At 40.1% G+C, this 13,155-nt stretch overlaps 1 protein-coding gene across 6 annotated transcripts in view; it reads right to left on the bottom strand.

Moving 5' to 3' along the window:
* ADAM17 (ADAM metallopeptidase domain 17) overlaps positions 1 to 13,155 on the bottom strand; it is a 63,289-nt gene that overhangs the window by 8,517 nt on the left and 41,617 nt on the right. For all 6 annotated transcript variants that reach the window (XM_063442178.1, XM_063442176.1, XM_063442180.1 and 3 more), the window contains exons 9-16: positions 12,074 to 12,187; positions 10,969 to 11,113; positions 8,762 to 8,850; positions 7,816 to 7,968; positions 5,524 to 5,723; positions 4,790 to 4,893; positions 3,201 to 3,338; positions 2,666 to 2,796 (exon numbers count right to left, since the gene is read on the bottom strand). In XM_063442178.1, coding sequence (XP_063298248.1) covers positions 2,666 to 2,796; positions 3,201 to 3,338; positions 4,790 to 4,893; positions 5,524 to 5,723; positions 7,816 to 7,968; positions 8,762 to 8,850; positions 10,969 to 11,113; positions 12,074 to 12,187 — 1,074 coding nt within the window. The remainder of the gene's footprint in view (positions 1 to 2,665; positions 2,797 to 3,200; positions 3,339 to 4,789; positions 4,894 to 5,523; positions 5,724 to 7,815; positions 7,969 to 8,761; positions 8,851 to 10,968; positions 11,114 to 12,073; positions 12,188 to 13,155) is intronic.

The raw sequence follows: 13,155 nt of genomic DNA, 5'->3' as shown, positions 1-13,155 counted from the left end.
ACAGGTTAACAACACTCTGACTGGGGCTGATAACGCACTAGTACATGGCAAATTCAGCACAGCGGTCTTCAGGACCTTCCCAAATAAACAATAATCTAATATCCTTATTGAAAACACAGTGCTGGAAAGCAAACAGCCACACCGGCTACATAGGCGATAACTTGGAAGGAGATTTACAAGAGATAATTTAGCCTGTACATTGAACATTACAACAGTCATGGTCTTATAGGATAATATGAAGAGTGCTCTGACCATCGTACAAGTGAAACAGTAGAGGGTCAACCAGAGGTAAACAAAAGCATATAAAAAAACAAAACAAAAAAACCATACCTACGGTTAAAAAAATTAAGAGTTAAAGGGACATTACAGTCATCAGAATCACTATATCTTAATATAGTGGTTTCTGGTGTCTATAGCATGTCCCTGCAGGCTGTGCACCGTAAATGCTGCCCAGTAACACCTCTAGTGGCGGTCACTCTGACAGCCACTAGAGGGACTTCCTGGGTTAGGTCCTGTTTGCTTCAATGAATCTCTATTCGGATTGGCACAGCATGGCATTTTGCCACGCATGCACAATAGCCTCTCAATGCTTCCCTATGAGAAAGCGTTGCATTGGCTGAGATCATCAAGATAGGGATCTCAATCATGGAGAAGTGGCTGGCCACGGAGAAGAGGTTAGCAAATCTACATTTTTTTTTTGTAAATCTCTTTTTATTGAAGTTTTTTTCAAATGTTTCATAGAAAATTATGGAAATAAGTGTGTATAAACGCGCAGGTTTCAAGAAAACAGCATAACAGTAGGTCAATCGAGATGCGCAGATCTCCTAGTTAACAACATAAAAGGAGACTCGAAGGCCTCTAGGCAAACTGGGTGATGAACATATAACATGAAGATATTTTGTATTGGTTTATAACACAGGTGGGTTGCTCTCCTATCACAGCCTGTCAATTTGCGGTCAGTGCGTATTCCTTTGTCTGGACCTGCAGTTAAATGTTGGTGGTCAGGTGGTATGAACTGCTAGGTTTGGGCATGTGGGACTTCCCTAATTAGTTGTTCTTGTTAGTGTTGTTGGGAGTGGGCCTTTCCATATTATATATGAAGGGCGCTGGCGTCTCTTTGCTTTGCGTGTTTTACATGTCTGGTAGTGTGGTGTTGGGTCGCGGTGCAGGCAGTCACTGCGTGGTGGTCGTGTGTGTATTTAAGGGTTTCTGGGTTCGAGTCGCCTGTGTCTTCCCTTGTGTTGGCCTTTCGGTCACTCATATGGAGATGGGGGGGGACAAAACTACATTTTTACTGCTATAGTGAGTATCTCATTAAAGCATTAGGAATACAGGTTTGTATTTAAAGGAACACTATAGCGTTAGGAATACAAATTATTAGAGCCCTCCCAGGTAGAAGTTGGAAAATGCAATCCTCTACCCAGGAGAAGGTAAGAGTGACCTAGGATTATATACCCACCTGACAACCACCACAACCGTAAGCTGATAACTACTGAATGAATAGCATTACATTAATCGGAGGTCTATTCTGCCAGCAAAAACCAGCATGGCACAAAATCCTAAACACTGAATTTTCCATACTCAGTGGAATAGAAAACTTACTGTTTAGCATGAAGGCATACTCGTTTATTTTCTCATTACAGCCACAACAAGCATATTGAAATTACAGGGTATTTAAAAATAAAATAAAAAGTGCGTGTTTTTATTTGACATACTCCACCCCAACCCACCCTGGTATCATTAGCCTACTTACTAAAACATCTTAAAAAGTGTACAATTTACATAAAACGAAGATACATCGTTTGTACACAAAACAGCATAGATATTGCGGCTCAGGATTAAATAAGCAAAATCAGATACATTTACAACTGTATCCTCATTCCATAATGTTTTCTAAAAATTTGGGGAGGTAAAACAAATATCCTTTAAAATCGGCAATGCTGCTTTCAACAGGTTCAGAAACACTATTGGGACACTATAAATTTTACAACAAAGAAGGGAATACATGGTAAATAACAATAAATCATGTGTTGTTCTAGATTTGCAATAACCTTGCTGGAATTTTTAAAACTACATGCTTATATAAGATACAATATATAACCCAAGGACCACACTATGCCCTCCCCCCGGTCCCTACCACCAACACGTCTTCAGCTGCTATCAATGCTGTACTGTAACATATGCACAGCAGGTTCAGTTTAATTATGGAAAGGGTATGTACACAGAAAAGGGACTGCACACGCCTCTCTCCAACACATCCCACTACTTTGGATGATCCAAAGCAGACTCAGGTGTTGGCAGTGTTTCGACTCATTAGGCGTCTTTCCCAACCTTGAGTAAAATCTCCTAGTCAGTCAAAACGCTGCCAACCCCTATGTCTTAATAAACATCTCACATATGCATAAATGTGGAAAGGGGAAAATTATTACGTAGCCACATTTAAGGTAAATGAGAAGTCACTATTTTTTAATACACAGAGTTAGGAGGGAGGGTTACTTGTAAAATATTAGTTTGGATTAATTCCCTAATGTGTGGGTGTTCATAACAAATTCCCATTTGAGGCATTTTATTAAAAACCCCTTTTTACAAAAGTAAAGTTGACAGTGGACCCTGTGAAAGTTGAGAGAACAAACAGATTTCATGGAGAAGGAAGCAGATAGCTTACATTTATATCGCAGAACCCCACCGTACACGGTTTTCCTTTGCGTAAATATAGAAATGGCGGATTTCCGTTGTCGTAGGGACTACAAATCCCACTCTGATTTCGGCAGCAGACTTTACAGGAATTTTCAATTTCTGAAAGCAAAACACTAAGGATTAAGAAAATAACACCCTTTAGACAGAAACTCCGTTTTATCAACAGTAACAAGCAGAAAGGCTTTAAGTTGTTAGTCCAATCTTCTTAATCTGCCATTCTTGTTTGTTTTATCAAAAATATGTTTCTGTGAAGGGAACTTGTATTTTAACATATAATACATGCACCCTTCACGGATAACTAAGTTTTTGCTTGAAAAAGTTGTCTAACTACAGCTCCTGGGATGTTTCATGGCCTTAGTAGTTCTACCAGTTGGCTCTCCATGGCTTAGGATACACAGTGAGGTTGAAAATTGATGTTAAATTGGGAAACCCTGTGAGTTCTCAGTAGGAAGGCACTTCAATATCTGAAGCTATAGCAGAGGCTGTATTGCTGATCCACTTACCACTGCAGGCACACGACGTAAGGTTTTTGTTTGCTATCTCGCAGAACGGTCTGCACTCCCCACTCATGCATTTTCCTAAATCTACGCAGATCGTGTCATCTGGTGCATTTCCAGGTGGCAAGCATTCACTGCTGGTACCTAACCATGGGAGAAAATGGCTGTAATCAGTGTGAAATCGTTAATTTAATAGACATGAGAACTATACCGCTTGTCAAACAAAAAATATGGACTGGATATGGACTGGAGTCCTTATCCACCCCTCCTTCCCTCACAAGGAATGGTTTATGTTTTATTTTGATTAATACATAACTTTTAATAAAGCCCTTAAAACGTGGAAGTCACCACCAACAGTGTGGCTCAATATAGTTAATACATAGCTTTTAATCAAATCTTTAAAATCACAAGTGGAATTAACCACCTCCAATATAATAAAAGAGGAGCTGTTCAAAAGTTGTCAGTCTCCTCAGAGCAAAAAATCTATTAGTGCACAGGACTAATATTCTAAAAGTCCTAAGTATAACGGCAGCAGTACAATAGATGATTCATGCTATAAAGGTATAATTAACTGATGGGGAAATAGCCTCCGTGGAAATAATATAGGTCTGAGCCTGAATCGATGGAGGGGATTTCGAGGAGGCAAAATTGCCCTTAAGGTATCCGTTAGTGGTTAGAGGTATACTAACGGATACCTTAAGGGCAATTAATTATACCTTTATAGCATGAATCATCTATTGTACTGCTGCCGTTATACTTAGGACTTTTAGAATATTAGTCCTGTGCACTAATAGATTTTTTGCTCTGAGGAGACTGACAACTTTTGAACAGCTCCTCTTTTATTATATTGGAGGTGGTTAATTCCACTTGTGATTTTAAAGATTTGATTAAAAGCTATGTATTAACTATATTGAGCCACACTGTTGGTGGTGACTTCCACGTTTTAAGGGCTTTATTAAAAGTTATGTATTAGTTACACCAGGGTACTCATTATTCTCCTTTTTGTGTATACTACCTTCGTAGTTCCTTTAGGGTTAACCCCTTGCCTGTGAGTGCCCCTTTCTAGCTTCCAGGCTCCTTCTGTTTTTTTCCTTCTCATGTTTTATTTTGATCTCAATTCAACGTTGGTTCTCTAGGTTTACCACTAATTAGGCTCTTTTTGCCCTTTTGTCTCATTGTAGTAACCATCTATGAAGTTTTATATGTAAATGATCTATAAAGTCTGGAACAAATGACATAATCTGTTTGTAGGTTTGTTTTTGTTGCGTGATTATGAATACTATGAAATCAAAGACTAAAGAAAAATAAATAAATGATTATAAATATATATATATATAATCATTTATTTATTTTATATATAAATAAACATGTTCAACTGGAGATACGTGAGCCTGTATAGACACACCCACCATGTCACACAGGTTGGACAGATTGATAGGCAGGGAGACAGACATACAAGGAAGATAAGATGAAATGTTTAGACAGACAAATGGATCTTTAGACAAAAGTAAGAGGATACAAAAATATTAGAAGCAAATAATTTGAAATTTTAAATTTTAAAGGGATTCTGAAGAGACAGGACTACAACCACCTACCAGTACAATAGGATTCTCCTTTACATGTAGCATTAATGGCTTCCTGGCATTTCTTCTGGGCAGTTTCAAACTGACATCCTTTACAGCATGGACTGTTTCGATCACTAAAACATCAGGAGACACGTATCATATCAGCATTAGTAGACGCCAGGCACCGGGCTCTCACCCCACAACAAAGCAGTTTAGTACCCGGAGAATCTATACAATCATGTTCAAGAAATAAATATGGGTCTAAACTAAAATGATATAAAAAAAAAAATATATATATATATATATATATATATATACACCAAAACATAATGCTAAGCTTTATACTTAGTACTCAAAAATAGCATGTAAAGAAACAAGAACGCGCTCAACAGTGCTCATTGCACATTATTGTGCAGTATGAATACATCCGTTTTGCTAATCTGATATTTTGGTGTACTTTCATTCTTCCATCACAGATTGTGCAGGTTCTTTACAGAACGCTTACTATAGATGAAACCCTTACTCTGGGCTCTAGTATATTCGGGTAGCATGCAATCAAAGGATGGAAAAAGTTTTACATAAGCTGCATTTTTAAGGAACTAACTTTTCTTTCGCTCAGACTAAAGAAACACTGAAAATTAAGCTGAAATCAGGTGTCAGACTACCAACGGTATGTTTAAAGAATTGCTTTGTAAGGATTTGGTACAACCCAGGCACCCAGAGCTGTGGAACTGTTGCCACTTTGTTGTGGTCTTGCTACCCACCTGCAACTGACTCCTTCCCTGAACAGGCAGTCAGACGTGCAACACGGATCGTCATGCTGGTGCAACAGTCCTGGGTCACATTCTTCACCATCGTCTACCCGGGAATTCCCACACACCTTGTTGTTGCGTTCTTTGAAACATATAGAAGCTTTAGTCATCAACGTTCTCAGAATGGATTCTCTGCTGCAGCTGGAGAACATCTAAAAACACACAAAAAGGGAATGTAGGGATGTGCACCTCACATACCCACCCACCCACCACGCGCACACTGTACAGAAAAGCTGACAGCAAAGCATGGCAAATAAACTTCGCCTTTAACATCAGACACACTGGGCAGTCCTTCCTACAGCTGCAATAAATTTAGCAAATTGTTGCAGTTATAAAGAACTGCGTGCAGGGAGACAAGGACAGCGCCCAGCTGTAATAAATAGTAGTAGAACGGTTAAATGGTTAATGTAGGAGTGAGGAGTAAATAGTTAAAGGTACAAGCAAACTTTTATTTATTTTCTTTTAGACGATGACTGTTGAAACTATAACTGGTGAAGCTGACAGGGCTTGGAGACTCAGAACTGGATTGGTTTCTATTAGTTTTTACTATGTCTAGTTCTGGTGGGTTCCTGTACAGTGCTAAACGAATTCAGCCAGAAAACCCATCCAGAGAGAAGAACAGTGTCAGTTTAATGATAGGGGAAGTCCTTCCCCATTCTGATTATGTTGCCGGGGGGATAAAGCGGCATTATTACAATGTAATTGTACATCACATATGCCTGCGCAGATTGATAAAGTGCACTGTATGAGGGCAATATGGGAGACAAACAATGCAGAATTATCTTGCATTAAAGGACCACTCTAGTGCCAGGAAAGCATACTAGTTTTCCTGGCACTAGAGTGCCCTGAGGGTGCCCCCACCCTCAGGGACCCCCTCCCGCCCGGCGCTGGAAAGGGGAAAGGGGTTAAATCTTACCTTTTTCCAGCGCTGGGCGGAGAGATCTCCTCCTGCTCTTCTCCTCCGATCCGCCTCTTCTCCTCCCCGTCGGCTGAATGCGCACGCGCGGCAAGAGCTGCGCGCGCATTCAGCCGGTCACATAGGAAAGCATTCATAATGCTTTCCTATGGACGCTGGCGTGCTCTCACTGTGAAAATCACAGTGAGAAGCACGCAAGCGCCTCTAGCGGCTGTCAATGAGACAGCCACTAGAGGACATAGGGGGAAGGCTTAACCCATTCATAAACATAGCAGTTTCTCTGAAACTGCTATGTTTATGAAAAAATGGGTTAACCCTAGAAGGACCTGGCACCCAGACCACCTCATTAAGCTGAAGTGGTCTGGGTGCCTAGAGTGGTCCTTTAAGAATGTAACAAAACAAAACACCCACACTTTACTTTCACAGATTCCACTTAGAGACATCAATCTTTTCTGTATGAAGCTTTTTTAAAGAAAATACCTATAGGCTGATTAAAGGGATACTATTGGCAAACAACTTTAGCTTACTGAGGCAGTTTTGGTGTATCGATCATGGCCCTGCAGTGTCACTGCCGTTTAGTTTAATCACTCTTCGATCAGATTTTAATTTGCTTTAGAAGTTTTTATCTGCTGCTCTGTAAAGTGAACTTTAATCACACACAGGAGCCCCCTGCAGGGTCTAGCAAGCTATTAACAGGGCAAGGAGATAAGGAATTCTAGATTAAACAGACCGTGCAATCAAGGAACCTAGGAATATTGAGGTTCATTTTCAGGAAGTGTTTAGGAAGGCTGTGCAAGTCACGTGCAGGGAGGCGTGACTAGGGCTGGATAAACAAAGTGATTTAACTCCTAAATGGTGGATAATTGAGCTGTGAGACTGCAGGGGCATGATCTAAACAAAAATACGCTTCATTAAGCCAACGTTGTTTTGGTGCCTATAGTATCCCATAAATATAACAGGCTAAAGCCCAACAAGGGATGTCAAAAAAACAGTAGTAATTTACAGAAATTCTACAATTTCTACTGCACTTTATTTAGTAGTTAAAAGGAAAGATCAAGATAAAATGAAACACAAAAAAGGACATGGCTTCCAAGCTTATAATTATAATTACTTTTTATACAACGCTAACAAATTCTGCAGCGCTGGTCAATAGGTGGACTAACAGACAAGTATTTGTAGCAAGACAAGTTGAATGCACAGGAACAGATGTTGTTGAGGAACCTGCTCAAACATGCTACTACACGTACACAGTGTTTCTTATCATGTGATAAGACGGAAAGATAATATTGGGTATTAGGAATTATTACGACAGAACAGAGTAATTGTACCTTATTGTTTTCATGGTCTCCACTCACAGCTATAGGATACATAACATATTTCCCGCCGCGTTCCTCAGTGGGAGCGCACACCTCCATGCTGTCTGGATCATGTTCAGAACCAAAGTTGTGACCCAGTTCATGAGTAGTGACTAAATCTGCTTCCTGAACAAACAGAGGGGGGGTGGGGGGGGGGGGGGGGGGGAAACCACTTTTAAAAACCAGTCTGCCTTCACCTTCTGATACAGATATTTTCCCTGTAACAAGATCTCTCATGAAAACAAGTGATATTAATGCAGTGCAAAGACAGATATTTTCACTACCCCCCTAAAGGCTGCATTAAAGTTTTATATACAAGACGGCCATGAAGCTGCATTCTCAATTATAGGAGCTGGAACACATGGAAATCGACGTCTTTCCAAAGAATTACAAGGCAACTATACCTTGCATTTTTTTTTTTTTTTTTTAACAGTTCTTGTATAGTACTATTATCCATGGGGCTTTACAATTTATGAAAAAAATAACATTGGTAATAATAGAAACGAGATACATAGACACACTAGAACAAAACTAGAAAGAAGAGAATCCGTCCCGTAAGCTAGCAATCTGGGGGGGGAATTGTACATTGAGACAAAAGGTTGTGGGGCGAGAAAATGTAAGTAAGGAAAGTATAGAATAGAAACAAGTTAGGCTGATAAGAAGAAAGAAGACCGGAGGGCCTATTTGAATGTTAAATGTGTAATACATTTCATTTTTTTTCTTTTTATTTGCCTTGGTTGTATTGGGCAACCAACATGAGCTCAAGGTGGCTTAGCTGCAGCTGAAATACAGAATAACCAACTTCACCATTTGGCTTATCCGATGTCAAAAATCATTTTGCCCGTTTTAAAATGTAAACTTTAGAATTATGTACCCAAATTGCACAAAAAGGGATTAGTAATTACTGTGAGCACAGCACCTTGGTAAGGATGGTTTTGCCATAGTTCTTGGTACTGGTTAGGCCGGTGTTTAAATAGATCGGCTTCCGTGATAGCTCAGTTTCATAAGCTGAGGAAGAAGAAAATGGAAGCAGAGAATCAATGAAGACTCAGAAGCAAAACGTGAAATACAACTTTTAATCAGGAAAACAAAGGAACAATTCTGAAACACGGCAGCAATTATGGAGTACACCAACAACTTGCAGTAAAGAAAACTAGAATTTAACTTTCTGAATAGGTAACCTAAAACAGCAGTTCTGTATAAAGCTGAATACATCCCCTGGTCTTCAGATGAAGGAGAACTGCAGGTATTAACGTATTGTCTTTAGAATTCCTTTTTATGCTTTAGTGTTCTATTTGTGTATTTCTTTAACCTATGGAGTACCACAACGGAGATATGGAAGCTATGGTGATAGTTAAAGCATGTAGTTACAATACCTCCCACAGAAGAAAAAAAAAAAAAAAAAAAAAAAAAAAAAAGTTACCTGCGCTCTCTCCTTAATCCCTATGTATAATTAGACAAATGTAGGTCATTTAGTTACTTCAATGGCCATTGGAGGGAATGCCCGCCTGCCAACGTCAAGGTAGACCCCCCAAGCGGGTCCTACACTGACCCTTCACCTTGCTTCCCTGAGCTTCTGGCAAAAATATATCCACTGAGACAGAGAGGGGTATATATATACACCCCTATATACTTATTAACCCTTAATAGGAAACACATGGGATGCGCGGCTGCATTGTAACATAGCTGTGTGATACGAAAAGTGAATACAAAAACAAAAAGATAAGTCCTGCGCTCACTCCCATCACTCCTGGGCGGCAGCAATGACTACAGTACACATCAGCCCCAATATACAGTTAAAAACCAAAGGAAAAAAAAAAAGTTACCGGCGCTCTCTCCTTAATCTTCACTAAATGACTCCATTTATCTAAATATACATAGGGATTAAGGAGAGAGCGCCGGTAACTTTTTTCCCTTTGGTTTTTAACTAAATATTGGGGCTGATGTGTACTGTAGTCATTGCTGCTGCCCAGGAGTGATGGGAGTGAGCGCAGGACATATCTTTTTGTATTTGAATAATACCTCCCACCCCCAAAAAAGAATAAACAAAAACAGTAGACAGTGCAATAAATAATAGTTACCATCTAGATCAGGGGTAGGCAACCTATGGCACTAGTGCCATGCATGGCACTCAACGTGTCTTTGCACCGCACTCAAGGCTGCTAGAGCCAAACAGGCTCTGGCCTATCAGGAGTCCCAGTAAAACTTCAGATATCTGCTAATACGAAGAGGTGGTGAAGGACAATCCTCAATTTAAGCAGTGCAGCACATAGAGGAAGTGATCTCAGATCACTTCCTCACAGCACTTGTGAATGGGAATCCACACTGTAGTAGAGCAGCCCGCACCTGCTGTTGCAGCTCCTGTCCTTGACCTGTACCTGGCCAGCCTGGTCCCCACTGGAACCCACCCACACTGCTAGATATACACAGAATTGCAGAATAACCCTCCCCTCATACAAATAATACAAACAGCCCACACACAAACACACGCACAATCCGCACAAACGTAACTCCACTAACAATCCACATACATGCACACAACCCCACATGCAGCCTCTCACATGCAATACCCCAAACAGCCCCCACACACTACCAAACACACAATGCGACATATCCATCCACACACAATTCCACAAGCAGCACCCATACACAGCCCACATTCATATGTATCATACACAATACCATAAACTACTAATGAACATATACAATATAATAGCTTATATACGCACAAATACAACGATACAAAGTAATTACAGTAAAAATAACACAAGCAGAATAATTAAAAAAAAAATAAAAAAAATAGGACCAGCACAATACGGGACATTACAATCCTATATCGGCACAGTGCTGCTAAAAGGTTGCCTACCCCTGATCTAGATCAATCTGAATTCTTCACTTTAAGCCACATGTTCCAGGAATGTAATAAACGGGAATGCTTTATAAAAAAACTGCATGCCATTGTATCCAAAACAAAGTGCTCCAATTAAGGAAAATATTAAGTTGCACTTTTAGTAGTAAAGTTTTATCAGAGCTGGCAACATAAGCTATGATTCAGGGAGCGAACCCAATCCATTGAAGCAAAGGACTAAAACAAGATGAAATGCGAGTTTAATGAGATTCACTAACCTTTAGGGCAAATGCCTCCATGGGTGTTCGGTTTTTGTGAGCCGACATACGCAAGTCCCAGAGTCCCCATATCAAAATCCTGATATGTAAAGAGATGTGCCAGACAGACCTTAGCGGCTCTCTCCGATATATCATGGCTGAATTGCTGAAATCACATGGGTGCACGTTAGACAAGGTTGCTACCACTGATCGCTGACCAGTGTGTTGTGCTGCCACAGTAAATCACTGTATTTTATTTTTTTTTATTAGCCAGCTTTGTGGAACTCATTTTTACCAACTTTAAAAAAAAGAGCAATGGTTAAGTTGACATTGTTGCTGTGTAACTCAAGACACTGCACACTGCTCTATCCATTGAGATATCTCGCTGCTTACACAAATGATTACTCCTGTTTTAGGACCACTCATAATAAACAAATACCTCTGTTAAAGGAACACTTTATTGTTCGCATATAAATGCACACCATATTGTTAGAAATAAAAACCTATAGTGCCCCTGTCGCTGCTTCTATAGAGATCCTCTCCCACCCCCTCCACCATGTGCCATATAAATTAATAAAGGATTTCTTATTCCAGTTTGAGATTCCTTCAACACTGCTCACCTCGCCACCACTTGTAATGTGATCGAGGGGGCATGATCAGAGGACCAATCCTCATACAGGAGCATTGGGGACATGTCCCAAACACATGCAAGCTTCCCCATAGTAAAGCATTGTATTCCATGCTTTCTTATGGGCTTCCGCTTCACGTGATTCTGATATACTCTGTCAGGGCAGCAGAAGCGCCTCTAGTGGCAGACAGGAAGACAGCCACAAGAGGTAGATTTAACCCTGCAGTTTCTATAGAAGAAAAGTAAAGTGATCTGGGCGACTGCTGCGTGGTCAGCATGAGAATCAGCAGAAAATAAATGACAAAATACATAAAAAAAATAAAAAAAATAAAGAACAAATTAAAAGAAATACATATCAGCTCCCAGTTTGTTTTTATACTAAATAAAGTTACATAAGTGCTCAATTATAATCTGCTTTTAACTAAGAAAGGAGTTGTGGACTACTGATTTACTTACTTGGTGTTAAATATTGTCCTATTGATAACAGGAGCCTCTTACCTCAAGGAGTTGTTTCACATCCCAGGCATCTTTCTTCTCGTCTGGCCAGCTTTTTGCCATGTTGTAATGTTTTTTGTTACCGGAAACATTTTCTGGTGCCTTGTGTACAATGATCTATGTGAAAAACCACAAGAAGCAACAGGTTGGTTGTGCAAACGAGGCCTAAAAATCAGGCAAGGAAATACTTAGGAGTCAATCATATATAGATCATAGCTGGTCAGGAGATAATCCTCTGACAAATTATATTTTCCTTCTGTTGGAATGAATGATTGACATCACTAAAGTATTTATCTTGGTATATGTGTAGAGTTGGCAATTAATAATCAATTACAATAAACGAAAAACCGTGCACTTCTCAATGCACACACACATTTATACACTGATGAGCCACAACATTAAAACCACCAGCCTAATATCGTGCAGGGCCACATCATGCCATCAAAACAGCTCAGATGTGTCGAGGCATGGACTACACAGGGCCTCTGAACGTGTGCTCTGTTATCTGGCACCAAGACATAAGCAGCAGATCATTTAAAGTCCTGCAAGTTGCAAGCTAGGGCCTCCACGGAATGGATTTATGTTCCAGCACATACCACAGATGCTAAATTGGACTGAGATCTGGAAATTTGGAGGACAATGCAAAACTTTAAACTCTTATTGTCATGTTTCACAAACCATTCTTGAACAGTTTTTGCAGTGGTGCATTGTGCATTATCCTACTGAAAGAGACCACTGCCATCAAGGAATACCATTGCCATGAAACGGTGTATGTGGTCTGCAACAAAATCTAGGTCATTATGGACATGATGGCCAGTCTGTGGCTAGACAGCCCCATACACAGATAAAGGTTATTCACGGTGTGTTCGGACATCATTCTATCATGACCAGTATTACATTTTGCAGCAATTTAAGCTACAGTAGCTCTTCTGTATAATCAGCTCAGACAGGCAAGGCTTCCCTCCTGAAGTGCATCAATGAGCCTTAGATGCCCATGATGCTGATGCAAGTTCACCAATTGTCATTCTATGAACCATTTTTGTTAGGTACTAAGCACTTCATCCCAGGAACACCCGCAAGACTTG

Source organism: Pelobates fuscus, chromosome 2 (genome assembly GCF_036172605.1).
Source record: "Pelobates fuscus isolate aPelFus1 chromosome 2, aPelFus1.pri, whole genome shotgun sequence".
Classification (NCBI taxonomy): Eukaryota; Metazoa; Chordata; class Amphibia; order Anura; family Pelobatidae; genus Pelobates; species Pelobates fuscus.
The sequence above is the reverse complement of the archived record's forward strand: the minus strand, read 5'-3'. Positions and strand labels throughout refer to the sequence as shown.